We start from the raw sequence: 25810 nt of genomic DNA, 5'->3' as shown, positions 1-25810 counted from the left end.
CGGAATGAAGGCAAGGAACAACTGCCCCGCCCGGGGCGGAAAACCACTTAAAGGCATTCTTAAGCCACAAACAAAAGTATGAGCGATCTGTGTCTTAAGGGTGTGTTCCTGCTGCAATTAATTAGGCCCATTGCTTCATTTCCCATAAGGGATACTTTTAGTTATTTTAATATCTATAGAAACAATGCTAATGACTGGTCTGCTGTTAATAAATATGTGGGTAAATCTCTGTTTGGGGCTTTCAGCTCTGAAGGCTGTGAGACCGCTGATTCCCCACTTCACACCTCTATATTTCTGTGTGTGTGTGTCTTTAATTCCTCTAGCGCTGCTAGGTTAGGGTCTCCTCAACTGAGCTGGTCTTGGCAGATGACTATACAATATTTATATATTATTTAACTTTGTGTCTTAACAAATTTGATGAGTATGGCATCCTACATCCATAATTTAATTTGCTGACAGATGAAAATATTGAGTTATGTCAAAGACAAACTAGCATCCATCTACAAGAAACCTCTTTCCATTTTGACATGGATCTACCAAACTAAAATTCATCATATATATACATAAATATACTGTTATTTAGATATTCTTTCTTTATGAAGTTTTTTGCTTCATAAAATCCCTGAACCAAAGACTTATAGAAACTAGATAATGAATTATTGGAGTTTACAGGGTCATATAAATTGTTTGTTCTAAACTCATTATTTTACAAATGAGAAAACTTGGGCCACAAGAATTGAAGTGATATTTTCCCATAAATAAACAACTAGTTAGCCAGAGAACTAATTCTGGATTCTGGATATTCAAACCCTGGCACCAGTGCTTTTTTTTTTTTCTTTTTTTTTAAAGATGATGTCACATAAATAAATGATAAAATACATTTCAGATAGCATTTACTTCACCATAGTTTCCTCTTTTAGAATTTAGCAAATATTTTTTGAGCATTGACCCATTCAGTTGGTTAAATGTGTGATGAGTGTTCTAAATCTATTATATGAATCAGTGTTAGGCTGTTTCCATCCAAATGGCCAAGGAATACTTTTTTTTTTATGCTAGGTCTCACACCTATTCTTAGAGACACTAATTTTTAGTTCATTCTGGTGTCCAGGAATCAGTAGTGTAAAAGCTTCCCCCAGCTGCTACTGATGATTAGCTAGACTTGAGAAGTACACACAATGAAAAGAGTAAGGGAACTGGAATCAGAATATCAGCTAGTTGCTAACATCTGTCTTTAACATATTCTTAATTCAAAACTTCTGCACTCTTTCTTTAAGCTTTCCCATATCTAAAAGATCCACTCTAGGTGTTGCTACTAAGATCTAGCAACACTTTTACGTTGTTACAAATGGTAGGATTTTCTTCTTTTTAAGACCCAATAATATTCCATTATACATATATGATATTTTTAATCTATCCATCCATTGATGAATATTTAGGTTGTTGCCATATCTTAGAGAACATTATGCTATGTAAAATAGGCCAGACACAGAAAGACAAATATTGCATGATCTCACTGATACAAAAGTCAAACTCAAAAGTAGAGAGTAGAATGGTGGTTGCCAGGGGCTGGAGGTTGGGAGAAATGGAAACATGTTGGGCAAAAGTTATAAAGTTCCAGTTACACAGGATGAATGAATTCTGAATATGTAATGTACAGCATAATAACTATAGCTAATAGTAGGTCTTAAATGTCACACACAAAAACCAGAAATTATGAATATATTAGCTTAATTAAGGTATTATTGTGCAATGTATGCATATATCAAAATATTGCATTGTAAACCTTAAATATATATGATTTTTATTTGTTATTTATACCTCAATAAAGCTAGGGGATAAAAGGTCTATCAATACTTCTGTATTGATTGCAGGTAAAATTTTTAAAAACTTTTGCTGTCCAAATCAGTAAAATATTAAAAAAGCAATAGAACATATATTTATAAGCCTACTATATAAAACACAGCAATAGGCAAAAGTAAAGTCAAAATCATGATCATGGTTATTTACATGAGAAACTTTTCTGAAGCAAAACATCAGAAATGCATCAGAAACCTGTGAATTGCAAATAGATTGCCCTACATTGACATTTATAATCAAGACATAAAGTATTAGCTCAAAAAAAAAAGATTACCATTAAAAATAACCATGTAAATAAGACCCTAGTGAACATGAAAATATTCACTAAGTATTCTTTTCTGCTAAGGAAACTAGCCAATACGCAGCATTAAGCACAGCTCAGGACCTTGATGTGACTGTGATGAAACTTTCTTGTATGTGTTCAAGCTTAAATGACAGTTGTCACTTAATAACAAAATTGTGCTTCTTTTATTATATAAGAAACCCAAAATGACCCAACATTGAAAGGTAGCCACCAGAAATGACAAGTGACTCTGGAATTACATTTATATGCTAATTGCTAAATTAGAAAAAGGCAATTAACAGATACATACTACGGTACACATATCCTTATTGAGTTTTAAAATTTGAATAAATTTGTGATGTAAAGTTCTGTGGATTTTTACCAATGCATAAAGTCATATGTCTACCACAGTACCCCTGCAAAGAAAAATAGCCTGAAGAGCTATGATGGGCACCATACTTTAAAAAATACATACAGCCTGGACATTAGTTATAAATGAATTAGCTTAAACCTCTGCCATGTAAGCTACTACAATAAGATACAACTACACACCTTATTAAAATGTCAACCAAAAGAAAAAAAAAAAACTGAAAATACCAAGTGTTGTCAAGAATTTGGAGCAACCAGAACTCTCACACACTGCTGGAGCAAATGCAAAATGGACAGTCAATTTAGAAAAGAGTTTGGCAGTTTCTTATAAAAATAAACATGCACTTACTATATAGCCCACCTATCACAGTCCCAGGTATTTACCCAGAGAATTAATAACCTATGTTCAAGAAAAACCTGTTATGAAAATATTTTAAAGGACCTAGCGATAATTGCCAAAAACTGGAAACCAGCCAGAAGAAATATTGATTCATACAAGAACATGAATGAATCTTAAATGCATTCTGCTAAGTGAAGGACATGAAAGGACAGACACTGTATGATTTCATTTATATGACCTTCAAAAAAAGGCATATTTGTAAGGGTGGACAACAGATGAAAGCCGTTATGGACTAAGAAAGGGAAGAGGAGAAAGAGGAAGCTCAAGGTAATTTTTGTGGTTGTGAAACTGTTTTTTGCCGGGGCGGGGGTACTGCGGTAGACACATTACTTTATGCAGTAGTAAAAACCCATAGAACTGTACACCACAAGTTTATTTAAATTTTAAAAATCAGTGAGGATATGGGCAGAACCCAATGAAAGTCATACCAACCTTAAAGGAGGTGAGAAAGAAATGAGCACTGTGGCCAAAGTGATGTTGCAAAACATGGTTTGGCCTAGATACCGTAGGCTACAGATAGAAAGCATGACACAAAAAGACTCTAGCCTAGGTGGAAAATTCATTTATTTCAGTGATATTACTAATAATTTTGAAACTAATTGTCCCTCATTTCTCTCAGTGATATTAGTGATTCTGAAACTACTGTATGTATAAATACATATATATATATATTTAGGGTTAATTAATAAATATATTATAGATAATGAAAGCCAAGTTTCTCACTGTAGGTGAAAGAAATTTGTCAAATAAGCAAAGGGAGAATGGAAATGAACCATGTGATGCTGGTTTGGATTCGGAATGCCTGAGTGTGAATGCATGTTACTTTAATAGATATCCAGATGGATAGATACAGAAAAAAATTTGTATGTGTGTATGTGGATTTGTGTGTGTATATGTGTGTGTGTGTGTACTTCCTTGTTTCTTCCTCTGAGAAGGCCTAGAAGTACCAGAATAGTAATGACCACACCTGGAGTCCAGATCTTTGTTTCTGAACACAATTCCCCAATAAAGGGAATCAGTATTTTTTGGAAAAACAATTCCTTGGCTGGGGAAGAGAAAATACATCTTGAGTTACAGAAGAAAAGAGATGTTCAAAGCAAACTAACTAAAAAAAAAAATGACAACGAGCCAAAGGATGGAAGAGTCAACCCAAGAGAGTCCACAATGGCCAAAGCAGAAATAATTTGAGTTGCAAAATAAATAACAATAATATTAGAAATCAATCCCCAAAATAAAATAAATATTCATGAGTTCACATAAAGAATAAATAAATAAAAGTGGGTGAAGGAACACTTCTTTTAAGAATTCCAACTAATAAATTTAGAAGGAAAAATGAAATAGAATATCAGCAGTAGAGCAGGAGAGTACTAACTGCTGCAGGCAAAATTCACTCACAAATTCTAAAATTAGGAAGTGAAAGCTTAAGGGAAAACAGCATTGATGTATCATCTCAATATATCTCCTGTAAAATATTTATCAATTATAAAGGGAAAGTAGTGATTTTACAGTGGAGAAACTTAGCACCACCTTAACTATGTGATCAAGGTTAACATCATCTCTAATAAGATATATTGACATCATGATCCCAGAATGTCACGCACTGAGAAGGACACATATTCTCCGTGGTATTTTTCCTCACAGTGTATAACCTCAATCTAATTATGCAAAAACATCAGACAGGCCCAAATTTAGTACATTCTATGAAACACCTGGCAAGTACTCTTCAAAAGTGTCATGAAAGGCAGGGAAAGACTGAAGAACTGTAATGGATAAGGCAATATGACAAAAAAAAAAAAAAAAAAAATGTGTAATCCTGGACTAGATCCTGGAACGGGGTAAGGATAATAGTGAAAACACTGGTGATAAAATTAAAGTAAAATGTACAGTTGTTAATAATATTGTCCCTATGTCAATTTCCTGGTTTTGATATGCACTATGTTTATGTAAGATGTTACCATTAGAGAATGCTGAGTGAATGTTATTTAGGAATTCTTTGTGTTATTTTGAAACCCATCTGTATATCTTCTTTTCAAAATAATCCAAAAGAAAAAAATCTAGCACATTGAAAACAGTTGAAGGTGAGTGGTGGTGCAGGTATTAACCTATCTAGCAGACGCTTTACGGAAAACATGAGGGTTGATTTCAAAATTCTGAAGAGATACCATGGAGAAGAGAAATCAGATTTTACCTGTGTGGGCTTAATAGGTAGAATTAGAGCCAAGTTTAGAAATGAGCTGGAAACAGATTACAGTTCAATGAATATCTCTTTCACAGATGGAATGGGCCACCTCAGGAGATGGTTTTGCATAACTGAAGGTGAAGGAAGGGTGTGATGACCACTTATCAAGCAAATTCTAGAGAGCTCCTCCACCACCTTGCACCTCAAAAAAAGACCACCCTCATCCAACCATTATCACCTGGGAACTATTAGAAATTCAGAAATACAGAATCTCAGGCCTCACTTCAGATCTACAAAAAAATAACCCGCATTTTGCCAAAATTTCTAGATGATTGTATGTGGTGATATCTCTTTGAATAAAGTATATTTAATTATTATTAATACAATTAGAAAAAGGTTTAATTAATTTAAAACTAGATTCTGAAAATTATAGTCTCAAATGTTAATGCTAATGGAAAAAACTGGTGTCTTCTCTAAGTAATCTTTCATTTATCACATTATTTTTGTTATTATTCTTAAATTATTTTCTGCATTTGTGCCTTTTCCTCATATACATATTTCCATTTATCAAGGAAAAATCTAAATTAATGATGCATCATATACATAAATAGAATTAAAATTCTTATTGGAACAGCAACTTCACAGGGATTTAATCTTGCTTTAAAATTATGTTTGCAAAGATGAAATATACATATAAAATTGCTATAGGAAGGCATGTCATACAAGAAAGAAACATAAATAACTTTCATATTTCCTAACAGTATTACAATTCCAGAAAATACCTCCTGTGTTTTTTAAGCCATAATTTTTCCATATAGGATAGAATATCTTCTTTAATTTCAATATTAAGTGGTTCTCTCCAAATTTTCAGATTAGTCTGCACTTCACATTCTTCCAATGAGTCTGTAAAAATAAACACAATGTGCATAATTAATAAAGCAAGTTTACAAATTACCATATCTTCTCTCAAGATGTAGAACTCATCATCTGTGAGGCATATATGCTTTAATATTTACCTATACAATCAATAGATTAAGGTTTAAATAATGTATAAGTATTAAATATCGGTAGTTTATTAAGTGACTGGATACATAGTTTTCTTCAACAATCTCTTGAAATGAAGGGATCTTATGATTCAGAAGGTTTGTTAAAGCAACTCATTCTTTTAAATAAAAATTATAAATACAAACATTCATTTTATATTATGTAAACACATACATAAAGGTATAACACACAGATATATAAAGTATTATAGCCACTGAAAATAATATGTACATATTATGAGAAATGGGAAATAAATAACTCATAATGACATCTGGAGGAGACAATTTTCTTCACAAATTTATATCTACATAGTAATTTACTTCCAGATGTTTAAGATATTTCTGAAGCACTACTAAATTAAAATTACTATTCAGAGATATTTAAAACTGATGAAGATATCTGGGAAATAAAGCAGTGTAAATCCAGGATCACTAGTCTCTCCACCCTCCCACATATCACTCCTGTCTCCAAACTGAACATCACAAGGAGAAAAAAATGTAGGAGAATCAAGGGAAATAGAGATGGGAAAAACATTTTTTTATAAACTAAGACTACAGGATGTCCCGGCCTCATACTGTAGACTTTAATGATTAACTTCCAGAAACAGCCACAGGCTAGCAACGGAAACAAATTAAAACAAAAATAAAGTAAGAAATCCCACTTCTATTCTTCCCAAAGAGTAGAGCAGTGTTGAGGAAAGCAATTGGAAAAAGTTTGGAAAAATACTGATTAGAATCCCTTGAACTGAAAGAGCACTTAAAGACATGAGCAAGTCATGAGAGGAAAGAAATGCCTCCACTATTAGTTCCCTTTTTCATTTTGAAACAAGACCTCTTGAGAGCAGAACTAAAAGGGAAAAAAAGAAAAAAATAATTCTTTGTTTTTTCTGTCTAGATGTTAGAGAAGAGCTACTGTGTTTGAGATATAAACTCTAAACATAGAAGGGTGATGGAGGAGGAAGAAGATAAAGCAGCTAGCCCGTGATTCACTTTTCTCCCTTACCAATGGCACATTCCCGAGAAATAAAGATGGGAGGTGACCTGGATTACTTTGCTTGTGAATAAGTTGATAACTAGACCTACAGGCAAGTGAATTAATAATATTTGCTGGGAGGAGACTCTTTAGCTATATGGTGTATTTAAAATATTAGCTCAAAAGGTAGTGACAAAAAATAGTCAATAGTGTCTATTTCACAAATAATGGTAAAAAGCCAGCTATAATGATAATTTATTGTCAACCAAACTGGCTAAAGTTAAAGAACTAGAAAATATGGGGAAATAGTCATGTCATGCCCTACCAGTGAGAGTACAACCAACACAGTAATCTTTCTGGAGGACAGTTTGACAATATTCATTAAAATTTTATAAAACAAGTCACTGAGACAACATTTCTATATTTAGAAATTTATTTTAAGGTAACGCTGTAAGTGCACAAATAGCTAAGATGCCTATCATAGTATCTTTTATAATACTGGGAATTAGAAATAAAATATCCATCAATAAATGTCTGATTAAATCATGCCATATAGAATACTCTACAAGAGTTACAAATGATTGTGTATATCTCTATTAGATGGCCAGTTGCCCATTACAGAATCTCAGTGAAAATGCAAGTTAACTAACAGTATTTAGTGTTACCTCAGTTTTTGTGTGAGCATGTGTGTGTACACAACTATGTTTATTGAAAAACATGTACCAAAATGTTAACATGGATTTTCTCTATATGATGAGACTGAGCTGTTTTCATTTTCTTCTTGGTAACTTTCTGTTATAACCAAGTCTTTTAAAATAAGTGTTCATTATTTTATCATATGGTTATTTCCATTATGGAGAACAAATTTTAAAAGAGTTGCACTTCTGATCTGGTGACTTTTCAACTCGGTACAGTATTATTTTAAATACTATGGCTTTCAAAGTAGACAAAGAGGTATTCCTATAGAATAATTAGTACTTTTCAGGGTTGACAAGTAAAAAAATGCGTGAAGTAGTAAATATAAAGCGCATAAAATAACACAGTCAATGAAAATGAGGTGTATACTGAGATATAAACTACTAAGAAGAGAGCATACAAATAATGTCTTGAAAATATCAGTGAAATTGATGTGTAATAAAGAAATGTAGAAAAATACTTGAATAAAATTTATTTAAAAGTTCAATTATAATTAGAAGATGATGTGTGATACTTTGAGATTAGAAATCACACGGTGTAATAAAAGAGTAATAATCAGCAGAGTTTCTCCGCTGGAAAAGAATGAAATAAAAATAGAAAAATTGGCAAGTAAGATACATGATTGAAATTTATTATCTAACATATTATATTAAATAAAAAGCAAATGGAAGACACTACAAGATTCTGAGTAATAAAAATAATAAATTGAATACTTTAAAAACTTGTGGTTTTCCTCAAGACATACTGGGAAACTTAAAGATACTGTTCAGTCATCCAGATCATCAATGTCTAGAATGTAGGAGTGAAACTGTTTAAAAAAAATAAAAGAACAAAAAGTAGTTCAAAAAGAAACAAAAACAATGAGAACACAAATCAATTCTCCCCCTGAAGTTCATAGTGGTCCTTGAAATTGCATTTTTAAGTCAAATATTCTAAAAAAAAAAAATTATTCTTTATCTCACAGACTCTCCCGTTTTATGTGTTACAATTACTGCTCAAAAAAAGCGATAGTTGTCCTGGCAAAAATTTCTACTAGAAGAAGAACTGAAAGAATCCAATTATCCATTCATTTGACAGTCTGAATTTACATAGAAAACAAATGCAAATCCCCCTAGTGCCCAGTTCAGGGCCGATGAATATTAAACCACTCACCAATGATCACACGGTGATGCTCCTTTGAGGAGTTACAGCAAACTGCTTTCCCAGTGTTTATAGATTTAGAACGTCACATTTATATTCACAGAGAATGGAGGTAAATAAACTAAAGTCAGCTTCATTTTAAAACATTCGTGTTATAAAAATATCCATACCGGCTGGGCCCAGTGGCTCATGTCTGTAATCCCAGCACTTTTGGAGGCCTAGGCAGGCAGGTCAGGAGGTCAGGAACTCGAGACCAGCCTGCCCAAGGCAAAACCCCGTCTCTACTAAAAATGCAAAAATGCCCGGCATGGTGCCACACACCTGTAATCCCAGCTACTCAGAAGGCTGAGGCAGGACAATTGTTTGAACCTGGAAGGCGGAGGTTGCAGTAAGCCAAGATCACGCCACTGCACTCCAGCCTGGGCAACAAAGTGAGACTCTGTCTCAAAAAAAAAAAGAAAAGAAAAGAAAAGAAAAGAAAAGCCATACCTTTTTCTGCTACATGTAAATTCTGTTTCTTGTCATCATGATTTCTGGTTCTCCATTGACTTAACACTTCCTGAAAGGACTGTGCAGAAGCTTCTTCATTGAATGACCCTTCACACAACAGACTCTCTCTTGGTTTTGTACATTCTGTTCTTTTTGTCGTCGTAATTTCTACCTAATCAAAAGCATATATAGGTATGCTTTATTAAATTTTCTGCATTCACCCACAAAAGTTATTTTAATAAAAAATTTCTGCATTTTAAAATACAGGTAGAACTAATTATTAGTCATTACAAATCAGACTTTTCAAACTTAGAATAGTTTTAAGTTGTGCTTATTTATATGCTTTACTCTGTTCTTTAAAACTCCATTGGCAATTATAAATGGTCTCTTCAGAAATTATGAAGATGAGAGCTTACAGAACTGATGACTTATCTTTATGCTGTTCACCAGTGTTCTCTCTGTAAAGGCGCAATTGTCTTGTATACATTCTCCCTATGTCCCCAATATCCTACTCCTCACAACCTTCTCAGATTAAAAAAAAAAAAAAAAACAGGAACCCTAAGTTTCTACCAGGACCTATACTGCTCTACACAACCTTGCACTTCCTTGCCTTTTACTTTACCTCCTTCCATTCTCCTTTCATTCACCCTGCACCAGTTAGTCTCACACCCTGGCAGTTCTGAGAACCCATCAAGCACATTTCCTCTTCAGGGCCTTGTACTAGCTATACCCAATGCCTGGAATGAACCTTCTCCACATCTTTACATAGCCATTCCCTCATTTCGTTGACTCAATGAAATGCTCAAATATCACCTACTTAGAAAGTTCTTCACTACTAATTCTAAAATTAAGAGGCCCCCTTTCTACCATTTAATAATTCCTTAACTGTTTTATTTTTCTTCCCATTACTTACTCCCATGTGACTTTGTTCTATGCTTATTTATTGCCTGTCTTTACCCATTAGTATATAATGAAGTTGGGGATTTTGTCTTTTTTCTTAGTGCCAAGAGCAGTGCCTGGCACAAAGTAGGTGCTCATTAAAAGTTAGTGGAATGAATGAAGAAGTTCATCAATGCATGTAATACAATGCATGCTCCTCAGATTAATGATGACTGTGGAGAGATGAATTCAGTACAAAATATAAATCCAGTCCAAGTACACAAGAAAATAAAGGTAGTATTTGGAAGCTATACACTGAATCAAAGAGAACAGCCACATTAAGAAACCCAAGCAAAATAAAACCCACACCAGTGTCTGAATTATCAAATGTGGATTACCTACACTGATCAAATTGCTAAATATTCATGTGTATCTTTTAAGACATGAGAGTATAAATCTCTATATTCAGCCCACAATTGAAAAATAAACAGGCAGTTTGTTAGAGTACAATTCAGGGTATTTTGCTAAAGATGTATATAAAAATTTCAAATTTGAGCAAAAAGTATCTGAGGACCTGTCAGACACTAGACACTATGCTAACTGTTGGCCACAGAAACACAGGTTAATAAGTCCACAACAGAAAACGGTGTAAGAAGCAGGTAAAACTCAGGGGAAATGATGTCTGAATCGGATTTTGAAAGGTAAAACAAGAATTCCATAAGCAAAAAGTGCCAAAGGCAGCATTCCAGAGAAAGGAAATGATATGTATGCTAGGACATGAGAGTCAAACAGCATTGGTGGCATGGAACTATAAGCAGTTTGCATTGATATAGCAAAAAGTAAAGAATGAGAAAATATAAAGGGTAGAAAGGGAAGTGGGGGAAGAATATAAAGGGCTCTGCCTGCTGCACAGAGGAGCTTAAACCCACTGGACATGTAAAATCATTGTAAAGTCCCATATACCAATGTGGCAAAGAGAGGGAAATTAGGAAATAGTGTGTTTGGCTGCAAGGAAACCAATCAAAATGGTACAGACATTTACCCACATTGACCAACATTCCAACATTACAAATGCATAATTTTTTATATAGGAGTTTCAGGATTTTATCATACTGATATATCTATGAAAAACCATTTTATTCAAAATTATACTTTATATTTTAGCATATACTAGCAAAAGATTGAAACAGCGTAAATGCTGATCGGTGAAAGGCAGATTTTTAAAAGTCTTTTCACATCCAGTAAATGGAGTACTTACAGTCACTACATAGAATGAGAAGGTTCTATATTGTGCTTACATGGATATAAAAACTACACTGTTAAGTGGGAAAAAAAGCATGTTTGCAGAGCAAACATATTAACATTTGTGTAAAAAATACATACATACAAAACCAGAAGGATTGCCTGACTCCTAGAAGGGAAGAGAATGAAATGTACTTTCCATTTATAATCCTTTTATAAAGAAAAAATTGCAGCATCCGAAAGAGCAATAAGGATAGAATAAATGACCAAACATTCAAGAGTTTTTAGCTGGTAGCCTATATGGGACATAGTAACTATTATGGACTGAATTGCATCTCCCTCCGCAAATTCATATGTTGAAGCCCAAACCCTCAATGTGACTGCATTTTGACATAAGGCCTATAAGGAGGTAATTGAGGTCAAATGAGATCATGAAGTTGAAGCCTTAATCTAATAGGACTGGGTATCCTGTTAAGAAGAGGGAGATAGTTGGACGTGATGGTGTGCACTTGTGGTCCCAGCTACACAGGAGGCTGAGGTGGGAGGAATATTTGAGCATGGGAGGAGGTTGCAGTGAGCTGAATTCACACCACTGCACTCTAGCCTGGGCAACAGAGCAAGACCCTGTCTCAAATAAATAAATAAATATGAAGAGGCATCATATATCTCTTCTCTCTCTCTCTCTTTCTCTCTCTCTCTCTCTCTCTCTCTCTCTCTCTCTCTCTCTCTCTCTCTCCTTTCTGTACGCATGTGCATACAGAAGAAAAGCCATATAAGAACACAGCAAGAAGGCAGCCACCTACAAGCCAGGAAGTAAAACCTCACCAGAAATCAATATTGCCAATATTGCCAGCACCTTTATCTGGGACTTCTAGACTACAGAACTGTAGAAAATAAACTTCTCTTGTTTAAACCGCTCAGTTGGAGGTATTTTGTTATGGCAGCCTGAGAAGACTAATACAGTAACCAATTGGATGTGCAGAGGAGGAAGTGAAAACACAACAGAAAATAACTGCCTTCATTGGCTTGGAAAGCTAGGTAGGGCACCTTCAACAATAACATTGATAGGTTTTGGAAGAGGGGATAAATTTAGTTTGAAAATAGACTCTTAGGAGTATTTGTGAGAAGGTACTTATTGGTATCCAGTAAGCAATATGTCGGTGTGTCTATGTATATATGCTACACTAATGAACAAGCACTGAAAACTCAGTGACTTAATATAAAATTATTTCAATATGCAGCAATTTCAGCAGCTCTCCAGGGAAGCTTCCTTCCAAGCAATGAATCACAGATGTCAGACATTTGCATCTTGGAGTTATGCCACTGGAATACCAGCTTCCACATAGCTGTGGCAGGGTAGAAAAAGCTGGAGGGTTGTACATTAGCTCTTAAACGTTTCAGCTCAAAACTGTCATATATCACGTCCACTCAGAGTCCAATATGACCTTGCCCAATTCTAAAAGACATTTGAAGATGCACATAGAAATTCAATGCTGTACGTTCGTTACCCTCTAAGTACATGATATCCCTGTACGATGATGTGTTTTAATATCCCCACTTTCCAAAACAGAAAACAGAAGATCAAAAGAGGTAAGGAACTTGCCCAATGTTACAATGCTATAAGAAAAACAGCATCATTATTTTAAACCCAGGTTTCAGCTCATAAGATGTAAGCTCTTTTGTGAACTGTACCTCTTTCCAAGGATGTGCCATTGGCTTTGATCCATTAAGAAGCCCATAAGAGAGGCATCAGGCGTTGGTACCATTTGGTTCTTCTAGCCATTAAATTAAAAATCAGACTCCTGAGCCCTAACCCAGAGGTAAATATCTAAAAAAAAAAATCCAAATTTGGTGACAGACCCAGGAATGCAAGTTTTTAACAATCTCCAATTCTTACGATGCTTATTAAAGTTTGAGAAGCATTGTTCTTCGGCACAGAGGAACACTAAGTCTATGAAGGGGTTATCTCTGTCATCTATAACAGTGACTCCCAACAAGAACACTCACCAGGATCACTGAGGAGTTGTTAAACACACACACGCACACACACACACACACATACGTCTGAACCCTACCCACGGAGATGCTGAACTTAATCATATGTATTTCTTTAATGTTTCACCAGTTGATTTTAATATACACTCCTGCATAAAATAATTGAATTAATGGTTTTTAAGTTAAGACAATGAGGCAGACAATGTATACAGCATACATAGTCACCTATGAAGACAAGAAAAACATCTAGTGTAAAGATTAATAAATAACACAGAGGAGGCTGCACTATCACTGTCCAGTAAGGCTAGTTACTTAACCTCTCTCATCTGTTAAATTGGGGTAATAGCACAAACCTTACATGGTTATTGTGATTATTGGATAAGGCAAGTAAAGCGTTAAGTACAATGCCTAGCATAAGGTGTTCAATGAAAGTTAGCTACTGATTTATTTTTGATAGGATAAATTAGATGAAAAGGCAGGCATGAAGAAGAAACTTTTAAAGCCACAGTCTCTGCATAATGGTTAAACGCAGGAAATTTGGAGTCAGAAGGTCTGGGCTGAAATCTAAGTTCCATTATCAATTCTACCTTTGGCAATTTATAAAAACTATTCCTTGCCACTATTCTCTCATTTGAAAAAGTGGAATAATAAGAAAAGACAAAAGGAGATAATGTGTAAAATATTTACAGCAGTGTCTGGTCTTCAATACATTATTGTTATAATTAGGAGGCGGTGATTCTTCACAAAACATCCTTGACAGGTCTATTAGAAAGTGAAATCCACACAAATACGCTGACACTCCTGAAAAATTCAAGCACACTTCCTCTGCTGAAAATAGGTCCTACTAGCATAGAACACATTTTCTTTTACGTCTATGAGCATGGGTTTGGAACACAACAGATTTAACTTCAACCCAGACTTGGTCAACACATAACAAGCAGCATGACTTCAGCTAAGTTACAATTTTTGAACTGCAGGGAAACAGTGACTGGCATCTAAAAGAATGAGGATCATAACACAGATCAAAATTTGAAGTTCATTTCTTGCTAAAGAATCAATATGCCTATTATAAATATATAGGCATGAGTTGATAAAAGTTTATCTAGCACATTGTCAGATCAGTAGTCAATCTAAATAACTGCCAAAATTTGGTATAAAATCTAGTTTTAAATAACTGTGAAATTGCCTGTCACTTAAAACTCTTGGCAAGGTTTTATATTTTTAGCTTCTCTGAATGAAGTCCTGACTAATATAAAATTGTTAGATTGCATTGTGGTTTTTTAAAAAATGTTTTCCGCAAATACTCATCCAATTCCTGACATAGATGAAAATGTCCAGAAAGACATATGGTCAAAATATCATTCATCAAAAAGACCAGTATTCAGTGGAATCAAAACAATCTTCTTGAAAAGATTTTTATAGTCAAGATGTATTTGGTTAATAAAGAACAAACCCATATGAAATAATAATGTGATGAAATTATCAGCAAAATTCTGTAGCTTAAGTACATGAATGGCACTTGCCATAATTACATATATCAGAAAATGTCTACTATATTTTCCTCAGTTTACCTCAGAGCTGCTCCTCTGGAGAAATAAAGATTTGGGTTTATGCTGAATTTTACTGGTTTCCTTTGTAGAATTATTCTCCTCTTTGGGTTCATCTGGATTAACATCCTTTATAAACTGATGGGCAACATCCAATACACTGAATACTATTTGAGATTTTGCCTATTAAAAAAGTAACAAAATATAATTAAAGAGCCTCATACGTTAAACTAAATAATTTGCATACGTTAACTCATATTTGTGTTATTCTATGACTCCCAGAATTAAATAAATTCAATTTAATCTTTAAAAAGACAAATTGGCATTTGTATCAACCAGTATAACAGTGACAGCTGCCATCTACTGAGGGAACTAGTTTGGGCTCATACAATTCAAACCATCTTAAAAACAATATATCACTTAACCATCAAGGCAATTCTAAAACATAACTATTTTTATCTGTTTTAGGAATTAAGAAAACTGTTTTAGGAATTAAGCTCAGGCCGGGCGTGGTAGCTCGCTCCTGTAACCCCAGCACTTTGGGAGGTTGAGGCGGGTGGATCATTTGGAGGTCAGGAGTTCCAGGACAGCCTGGACAACATGATGAAACCACATCTCTACTAAAAACATAGTAATTAGCCAGGCGTGGTGGTGTGTGCCTGTAGTCTCTGCTACTCGAGAGGCTGAGACAGGAGAATCGCTTAAACCCGGGAGGCAGAGGTTGCAGTGAGCTGAGATCATGCCACTGCGCTCCAGCCTTGGCAACAGAATGACACTCCATCTCAAAAAAAAAAAAAAAAAAAGGAAAGAAGGAAGAGAAGGAAGGAAGGAAGGAAGGAAGGAAGGAAGGAAGGAAGGAAGGAAGGAAGGAAGGAAGGAAGGAAGGAAGGAAGGAAGTGAGGGAGGGGGGGAGGGACGGAGGGAGGGAAGGAAGGAAGGAAGGAAGGAAGGAAGGAAGGAAGGAAGGAAGGAGAAAGAAAGAAAGAAAAGAAAGAAAGAAAGAAAGAAAGAAAGAAAGAAAGAAAGAAAGAAAGAAAGAAAGAAAGAAAGAAAGAAAGAAAGAAAGAAAGAAAGAGAAAGAAAAGAAAGAAAAGAAAGAAAAGAAAGAAAAGAAAGAAACTAAAGCTCAGAGAGTTTAAATAACTTGCCCTTGGTCACAGTGGTGAGTGGGTGGCAGAAGTAGGAAGTGACCTCAGGTGTGTATAAGACTCATAAACTTTCCACTATGCACACCCCTAATAAATAGATGTAATATTTTGTGCACATCATAACTAAAGAACTAAATATAGCTAATCTAGTAGGAAAATGAATAAGCAGTAATGAGTACTCCTTGATGATAAAACGTCTTTAGAAAGCATTCGTTATCCAAAAGGACACATCAGGAAGCACTTCTCTCTGTAGTTCCTTAATAAACTCCAAGTCATTTCTCATTTTGTGCCTTGCTCATGAGGTTCACTTACTAGAAAGGCTATCTCTCCTCTACCATCATCTTTACCTGGCAGGCTTTTTGCTTCTCCTTCTGTATTCACACCATTACTCCTACAAGTCTAGGAACCCTTCCCTGTACACTGCTCCACCCCCCCACCCCACCAACTGTACACGCTATTTACCCTGTTTACCCTCTTCATACCCTGCATAGATCTCTACCAGTCCTAACTATACTGATTTCACATTTCATCATACCACATAAGCTCACAAAAGGAAAAAGCATATATATTTTAATGATTTTATGGCCACTACAGTTCCTGGAAAAATAGCATATGGTAAAAATAAGGTGTCAGGGAGGAGAAGAGCTACAGAATTGAAATAAGTAATATAGAAAAGGGATTTAAAGAAAAACTTTCCACATGCTGTCAGAGTGACTGACAAAGAACTGGTAAATTTGGGAAAGGCTCCATTCTCTGAAGGGTTTTCTATCAGAAAGTACCAGAGTCTGCCTAGGGACTGCAGGATTTAGGATCCCATCTGAGTTTGAATTAAACTCCAAGGGGAAGATTCAAAATCGTCAGATGCTCTATGAGAACTTGGCATGAGGAAGACAGGAAGTAGCTCTTATTTCTTAGCAAATATCCTCCAAACAAGAAAAATTTAGCCGGGATCAGATATAATTATTTTGTACTCTGCCATGAAAATGCTTCTATTTTTAAATTTTCATCTAGTTGCCAATTTAGATAGCTAACATTACATTGAAACTTTTTCAGTTACGACCTTTTGTAAATCTATTAAGATTCATTGCAGTCTGATTCTGGAATATATCAGTGAACATCAAATTAACTAGTGTTATTTCATAGTGAATTCATAAAATATCTATGAAAAATGATGAATGTGACCTATGCATATTTATTGCTGTCTGTATGCAAACGTGAGGAATCTGCTCCAAATTTTCCCAATGATTCTCAGAAAACCTACACAGGCCTATATACTACTTTTATTTTTAAAAGAAATTCAAGCCAATGGTAATGCTTCACTCTTTCAGAAACATCTGTAGTTTTACCAACATTTTTAAAACAGAATAATCCAACCTAAACCGGATTTAAAATGTCCTAGAATAAAGCTCTGTACATTTCAGAGGCAGTTAGTCACATGTTTGGTTTTCATTTTATGTTTTTAAAATATCAAAAACTATAGGATTAATTTTATATAGAATTATAATTCAAATATGTGTTTAAATAACACAAAACAAAGATTATTTCTATCTTAAAATGAATCCTGCTATCAATATTACAATAATTGTTACAACATTTTTAGGTAACATATTAAGAGAATCAGAAACAGTGAAAAAACCCAAATTTTTTATGCTAAAAAGTAAGATAAACATCACAGGTAACTGATAAAATAGAATTCTATATCTGAATATCTTAAAGTTCTGCTAATTTAGTATATAACTGAAATCAATACAAAGCAAATAAATGGAAACATTCTTTTCTAGAACATCATACACTTAAACATTACTTTTCTCCATTGTAAGGCTGTGTATATATACCTTACCTTTCTTAATCTTAGAACAATCATACAAGGAAAGAGAACACATATTATGATCCCATTACATAGACAAGGAATTTCAAGTTCAGAAAGCTTAGGCCAAAGTCCAACAGCTACAAAATGTCATAACTTGAAATAGTGTCAAATTATCTATTCTAGCTTAATTAAGCCTTTTCCCTACTAGATTTATGTTAGTCTTTGTGATACAGAAAATGTGTTTTACCTTTGATTTCCTGAAACTGAAAATATTAAATTTTGTCTCTAACAGATTTGAACATTGTTCCTTGCTTTAAAAATTCACAAAACTCTAATTCTGTATTCAATTGCATATGCAAGGATTAAGGGATTTAGTTTTGTTTGTTTCTTTGTTTTTAACTTATTTTTGCCTATTTTTATATTTGATCAAGTATATAGAAATAAACCATAGTCATACCATATAAAAAATTTAAGAAATGGAGGTTCCTCCTATTTTCAAGCATACTTTGTCTGCTGAAAATAGGTCCCACTAACATAGAGTACATTTTATTTTATATCTATGAGCATGGGTTTGTGGGTTTGGAACTCAACAGACTTAATTTCAACCCAGACTTGGCCACCACATAACTGTGTGACTTGGGCTAAGTCACAGTTTTTGAACTGCAGGGAAAATGTGAGAGGTATCTAAAAGAATGAGGATTAGAACACAGATTAAAATTTGAAGTTCATTTATTGCTAAAGAATCAATATAACTATAGTTTAATTATATTGACATGAGCTGATAAAAGCTTATCTAGGCTAGGCACAGTAGCTCATGCCTGTAAAACTTTGGAGGCCGAGGTGGGAGGATCACTTGAGGTTAGGTGTTCAAGACCAGCCTGGCTAAAATGGTGAAACCCCCATCCCTACTAAAAATACAAAAAATTAGCTGAACATGGTGCTACATGCCTGTAGTCTCATCTATTTGGGAGGCTGAGGCAGGAGAGTCACTTGAACTGGGGAGGCGGAGGTTGCAGTGAGCCGAGATTGTGCCACCGCACTCCATCCTGGGTGACAGAGTGAGACTCCATCTCAGAAAAAAAGAGTTTATCTAGGACATTGTCAGACTCAGATCAGGAGTCAATCTGAATACCTGCCAGAATTTGATACAAATCTGGTTTATAGCAAAATACTACTCCCCAGAGTGACTACTGTTAACAGTTTTTATCCTATAACCTTTGTCTTTTCTTAAATGGACGTATCCTGTAAACTTTGTTTTTTCTTAAAAGAACATGTCTAGATTTAGAACAGAAAGCACACTACCTTTCACATAATAATATAACAATAATCATTTTGAGTAACAACCAATGAATAAGAACATGAAGGTTATTTTTAGAAAATATTTGTCGTAGACAACTATACATATTAAGTATCATAACACTGTACCATATATTAATAAAATATTTTCGAATGTTAAAACTCAAACCACAGATAGTTTTCTTTCCATTTTCTAAGTATAAAAATTTAAATGTGAAGTACTAATAGATAACAATAAGAGGAGGAAGAAATTGAAAATGTATAAAATTACCTGTGCAACTGCTCTACATGCTAAAAATGTTTTAAAATCAAACCAAAACAACCTTCAAGGTACAGAGTAAATCATATATCTCACTATAGGATAGAAGCTAAACTAGAGCCAAAAGATGTGATTTACTGCTAGCATTTCCAGATTCCCCCACATCCTTCACTACACTGTATGATGGTAGGATTTCATCTGGTAACTGTTCTAAATTCTCACCTAAACTTTTTTCCCACCTAGAATGATATTATCTTTCAAATTACACTCTAGAAGAATTCATCACTCTGACAATGTATCATTAATCAAAGTAAAGAGGGTTGATATTTTATAGCATTTTGGAATGGATGGCACCTTGTGGAAGTTAAAGTCCAAGAATAAAAGTTTTAGTTTAGTTAGAAAAATGATATACTTTATGGTAGAGTCAGTGCTTCAAAACTCTAACTACCATCATCATCCAAAACTCTGGCTGTCCAGCAATAAATATTAATAATCATATTGACATAGCCATGTCTCCTTAAGTGATCCAGAAGTTCCATATCAAAAAAAAAAAAAAAAAAAAAAGTTCACACACAGTTTAGACCTATATTACTTTGCAAGTTTGAGGGGGAAAAGAGTGAGGATGTCTCCTTTCCTATTGTTAACTTGCATTGATTTTCCAGTCACAAAATTTTAGAAGAGATTTATTGTAACCACAGCCTTGAATTAAAAACTGAAAACTCTAAACTCTGCAGAAGAGTTCTGTTATTTCATTTGAGTTTGTTAGACAAAGTGATATACAGGTAGAGACAGAAACACACATATAGACACAGAGAGAAAAAATTGTGTTATAGCAGCACTCAAGTAATATAAACTCATTGGTTGCAGTGATTGTTCAATATGATTGGAACTTGGAAGGCTTTATTTACAAAATTATTTCAGGATGATCAAGTTATGGACTAATGGGAATTTTAAAATTGTTATATATGTTATATAAATCTTGTTTTGGCCTGGCTTTTGAGAAAACACCTCCTTTTCATATCAAGAATATTTTCCCAAATACAATTTGTTCTGATTTCTTTGATGTGAATTACCTTATATGCAGTTGGTAAATAGGGCAATGATGCCAGTATAACTCCAGAGTGTTATTGATTCTTAAAGGTTTTTTCCCCAACTTATTATTGTTTTGAAGCAATCAGGGGCAAGCTTTCTTACAACTAAAGCCAAAATCTTAACAGTATATGAAAACTGTTAAGAAAAAAACCTGAAAATATATAAAAGTGCCTCCCTTTCGTGTAAGATCTGACTGTTTAAGGGACTTCAACAACCCTGCATTTAACTAAGTTAAGCCATCTAGAAAAACTATGAGCACAAAGAAGCTGTAAAGACACCTCTGACTTTAAAGCATCAGATAAATAAAGGAGGCTGCATCTTGATTTAGATTCTTCATTTTGGTAAAAATGATCTCTCTTAGAAGTGAATTACTACTAGGAACTACAACACCAAGAAGGAAGAACAAACCCTCAAGAAGTATGCATTAGTGTTTTAACTAGGATTTGTTAACTGCTTTTGTTTGGGTTTTGGTTACAAAGCACCATAGGATTTGAGTGGCCTTCTCCTAGTCCTAATCTTCCCTCAAGCCCTGTTAATTAGGTGGGCGATTTTCCAAATGAGAAATATTTGCTTTGTTTTGTTTTGTTTTGTTTTTATTTTAAGTTTCGGGATACATGTGCAGAATGTGCAGGTTTGTTACATTGGTGTACGTGTGCCATGGTGGTTTGCTGCACCTATCAATCCATTATCTAGGTTTTAAGCCCTGCATGCATTAGGTACTTTTCCTAATGTTCGCCCTCCCCTCGCCTCTCACGCGTCGAAAGGCTCTAGTGTGTGTTGTTTCCCTCACCGTGTCCACGTATTCTCATTGTTCAACTCCCACTTATGAGTGAGAGTTGATTGGTTTTCTGTTCCTGTGTTAGTTTGCTGAGAATGATGGGTTCCGGCTTCATCCATCAGGAATCATATATCGTGTTGTGGCAGCAACACATGTATACTAAAAAATTATGCTTTAATTTGTAGTAAAACAACTCTGTTATTAGAAGTCATCAAAACATTTGCTAAGGTTTATTTATCCAAAGAAACCTGTACAGATTATTTTGCCAGGATATTTCTATTTACACATTACATGGAATACATTGCACTATGAGTATGAGGATCCTATGATCTAAAGTCAATAATAACAAAATAGACTAAATCAGAGAAATTGGGAGCTATAAGGAAATTACTACACCAAGTAGATAAATTACTCATATTATCATAGACCTAACTACACCAAGCAGGTACTAGCTACACCAAGCAAATAAATTCCTCAAAGTATCATGGACCTATGGCAGGATGCAATAAAACCATCAAATTTCCACTTAGTAAAAATATCTTTGCAAAATAAAAGTAATTTTCTTATAAAAATACATAATTTTGAACATCTTAATCCATTAAACAAGAATGAAAAAGATGAGCATTATCTCTCAATTTTTTACATTATTAAAATATGTTTTCTATTCTTAAAGCAAACTATTACTTTGCTTTTCTTATGAATCCATCTTTATAGATAGTCTTAGACCAAATTTATTGCCTAAAAATAGGCTTTATCATAGTCAAGTCTGAATTCTTTCTGAAAATTGAAGGAAGCTATCCCTAAGTGATTGGATCAAAGTTTTCATCTACTGCTAGAACCAAAAGAAAGTGTTGGGGGTGCGGGGCAGTAAATTTCGGGCCAACTGGAAAATGTAGAGAAGCAAAAGGAAGAAATTTCTATATAGAAGACAACTGGAAAAGAAAAACAGGATTTGAGGAAAAGCCCCCATCTAAACACATAGAGAAACAAGAGGAAAATAAATATTTACTAGATGAAATAAAATTGCAATGGAAGAACAGCAGAATCATGTTCTTAAATCCAGTTCTGCTCATCATATTTCTAAAAACAGATATGGTATTTGCATGAGTAGTGGTACAGAAATATCAAGGGTATAAAAAACTACTTATTGCAAGCTAGACAGAAATCAAATCCTGCAAATGTGAAATTCATGTGGCTGAAATTTATTGCTTATTCCAACATCATGTAAGTATTACTTTAACTAGTACTTAAAAGACTCTTAGATTAACCTTTCCTCTAAAGGTCTGATTTCTATCTGGTTTTATTAATTAAAGATTTATGTATTATTACTCCTCCCTGACTCACAGAGTGGCAAAAAAAAACAAGGACCTGGACACACGCTCCTGTTTATGAATGCACCTTATTATTTAAAAGATAGATTAAATAAAACTGGACTCAATATCTAGTACTTTATAAAATAACATGAAATCTGGATTCAATCTGGACTCTATTAAGTACTTTATAAAATAACACAAAAATAATGAAATAAAACAAATCTAATCCAGTTAAAATATTTTAAAATAAGACAACATATAAATGTAATAGCTGAAAAAGTAACATATTGTCAAAAAAGTTTAAAGCACCTGGTCTCAGGAAACATAATAGCATTGGATTTTGATTTAAATAATTGTACCTTTCAATTTTTATTATATTACAAAATTCTACTTAGAAAGCAATCTCAAAAGTGAGACAGAATAGCAAGAAGAAAATAACATAAGAAACTCACACCTGTAATTTTGCTTTCTATTTGCAGTTTTGATGCCATATAATTATGCACTATATTAATTATCTTAGAAAGTACTGGCAATTGTTTTCAATTAATATTACAAGTATATCGCATCCAGATGAGTTAACTGCTTTCAGCAATTATTCATATTTGAGCTAAATAAGGAAGAAATTGTATATGCAATGAAATGAATAACATTTTTAGGCATGACAGAATAAATTTACTAAAAAATAGCAATAAATAATTTGTTATATTTGGTTTTTAAATACAGTATTGTTGTTATATCACAATTAGATAATTAGTATCCCATAAAGACCAATGAACATAACATATATTATAGCAAGCAAAATTACTGTAAAATTTGTCAGATTCCATGAAAAAATCATGAGCTTATTTGAACTACATAAGGAAGAAATTTCATATGCAATGAAATGAATAACATTTTTAGGTATAGCAGAATAAACTTACTAACAAGTAGCAATCAATAATTTGTTATATTTGGTTTTTAAACATAGTATTGCTGTTATATGACAATTAGATAACTGGTATCCCATAAAGACCCATGAACATAACATATAGCCAATAAACTACTGTAAAAATTTGTCAGGTTCCATGAAAAAATTCATGCGATAACATAGGTAGCACCTGCCAATTATAAAAGCCCCTCAAATATTCTGCATTAATATGATTGACTAAAGGTTCAGACAGTGGGTTAGACTAGTGATGTTTATGGTCCCCTCCAAAATTGAGTCTATTATCTTCTATGTGTGAATAAATTGGAAGACTGTATTTTTATATATACTCTGATACATTGAGCTCTAAAACTTTTACTGCATGGGGTTTTTAAATACAAAAGCCTACACATATCCAAAATATGTACAACTATAATGCTTTTAAAAACACGCCTACATGCATGCATCTGTATTATTAACTATAGGTACTATGTTGTACAACAGGTACCTAGAACTCATTTATATTGCTAACTTTAACCTTGTACCCATTGAACAATATCTATTTCCCCATCCACTAACTACCACTATTCTAATTTCTGCTTCTATAAATTTGACTGTTTAAAATACCTCATATAAGCAGAGTTATGTAATATTTGTCCTTCTGTAACTTCCTTATTTCAATTATCGTAATACCTTCCTGGTCCATGGTAAGTGTTTTTACCAAAAAAAACAGCAAGGGACACAGGAAACTTTTGGAGGTGATGGATGTATGTATTACCATTATTCTGGTGATATAATGAGTATATGCACATGTCCAAACCCATCAAATTGTGTACATTAAAGATGTGCAGTTTTTGTCTATTAATTATGTCTCAATAGAGCTGTAATAAAAAAAGAAAACAGTCCTCAACACAAAATTAATCTTTTCGTGAATCCTTTGGACTCATCATTAATATTACATTGTTTTCTGGGCTTTACATGTAGATAGTATAGGAATGGGGTTGAATTCCTACTAATACTGTATCCTGACTGATAAAACCTAATGTATGGAGCACCTTCTATGAGCAGAATACTTTTATAATTGTTGGCATTTAATGTGATTTTCATAGTAGCCCTGCAAGCTTCTGAACTTGCATATATAAATATGATCTTTCAAAATTTCTTCAGCATAAACATCACAGAAACACCCACCTCTCCCTTTAAGGTTGATTCATGCCATCTCTGGGTTAAGACCCTGTACTGCAGCTACCCTCTCTACTGTATCGGTTGCTCTGTCATTTGCTGCTGTAATATACTCACTAAGCCACTTACATTCTCCCAACTCTTCATTAACTCTACTTTCCATTCTCCCTACCTCTTTCAATTATCTTTATTTCCCCTTCCCTAGCTTTTCTTAGAACTGGTATCTAAAAGTAATTACCACAGATATAACTTCATTAAAGTGCAGGCTACTGAACTATCCCACATCTAGGTTTTCTAAAAATTCTTGTCAAAATTTATCCCAGGAAGATATACAAATGGCCACCAAGTATATGAAAAGATGTTCAACATCGTTAGCCATCAAAATGCAAAACAAACCACGATGTGCTACTGCTTCACATTACTAGGATGCTAGACCAAAAAGTCAGATAATAACAAGTGGTGGCTTGGAAGTAGACAAATCAGAACTCTTGTACATGGCTGATTGGAATGCAATATGCTGCAGCCACTTTGAAAAACAGTCTGGCATTTCCTCAAACAATTAAAAATGGAGTTACCATATGACCCAGCAATTCCACCACTGGGTATCTAGCCAAGAGAAATAAAAACATACGTCCACACGAAAACTTGTACACAAATGTTCATGGCAGCATTATTTGTAATAGCCAAAAGGTGGAAACAACCCAAATATCCATCAAATGATGAATGAATAAACAAAATGTGCTATTTCAAACAATGAAATGTTTTTCAGCCATAAAAATAAATGGAATGCTGAGAGATGGTACAACATGGATGAACATTGAAAACACTATGCAAGTAAAAGAAGCCAGTCATAAAAGGCCACATATGACAAGATTCCATTTATATGAAATGTCCAGAATAGGCTAATTTAGAGAGAGAGAAAGTAGTATTGGTCTC

General features: G+C 34.0%; 1 protein-coding gene across 2 annotated transcripts in view; it reads right to left on the bottom strand.

Moving 5' to 3' along the window:
* ZBBX (zinc finger B-box domain containing) overlaps positions 1-25810 on the bottom strand; it is a 130132-nt gene that overhangs the window by 75056 nt on the left and 29266 nt on the right. For both annotated transcript variants that reach the window (XM_007972191.3, XM_007972198.3), the window contains exons 7-9: positions 15117-15275; positions 9430-9601; positions 5871-5991 (exon numbers count right to left, since the gene is read on the bottom strand). In XM_007972191.3, coding sequence (XP_007970382.3) covers positions 5871-5991; positions 9430-9601; positions 15117-15275 — 452 coding nt within the window. The remainder of the gene's footprint in view (positions 1-5870; positions 5992-9429; positions 9602-15116; positions 15276-25810) is intronic.

The sequence above is a fragment of the Chlorocebus sabaeus genome, chromosome 15 (assembly GCF_047675955.1).
Source record: "Chlorocebus sabaeus isolate Y175 chromosome 15, mChlSab1.0.hap1, whole genome shotgun sequence".
Taxonomy (NCBI): domain Eukaryota; kingdom Metazoa; phylum Chordata; class Mammalia; order Primates; family Cercopithecidae; genus Chlorocebus; species Chlorocebus sabaeus.
The sequence above is the reverse complement of the archived record's forward strand: the minus strand, read 5'-3'. Positions and strand labels throughout refer to the sequence as shown.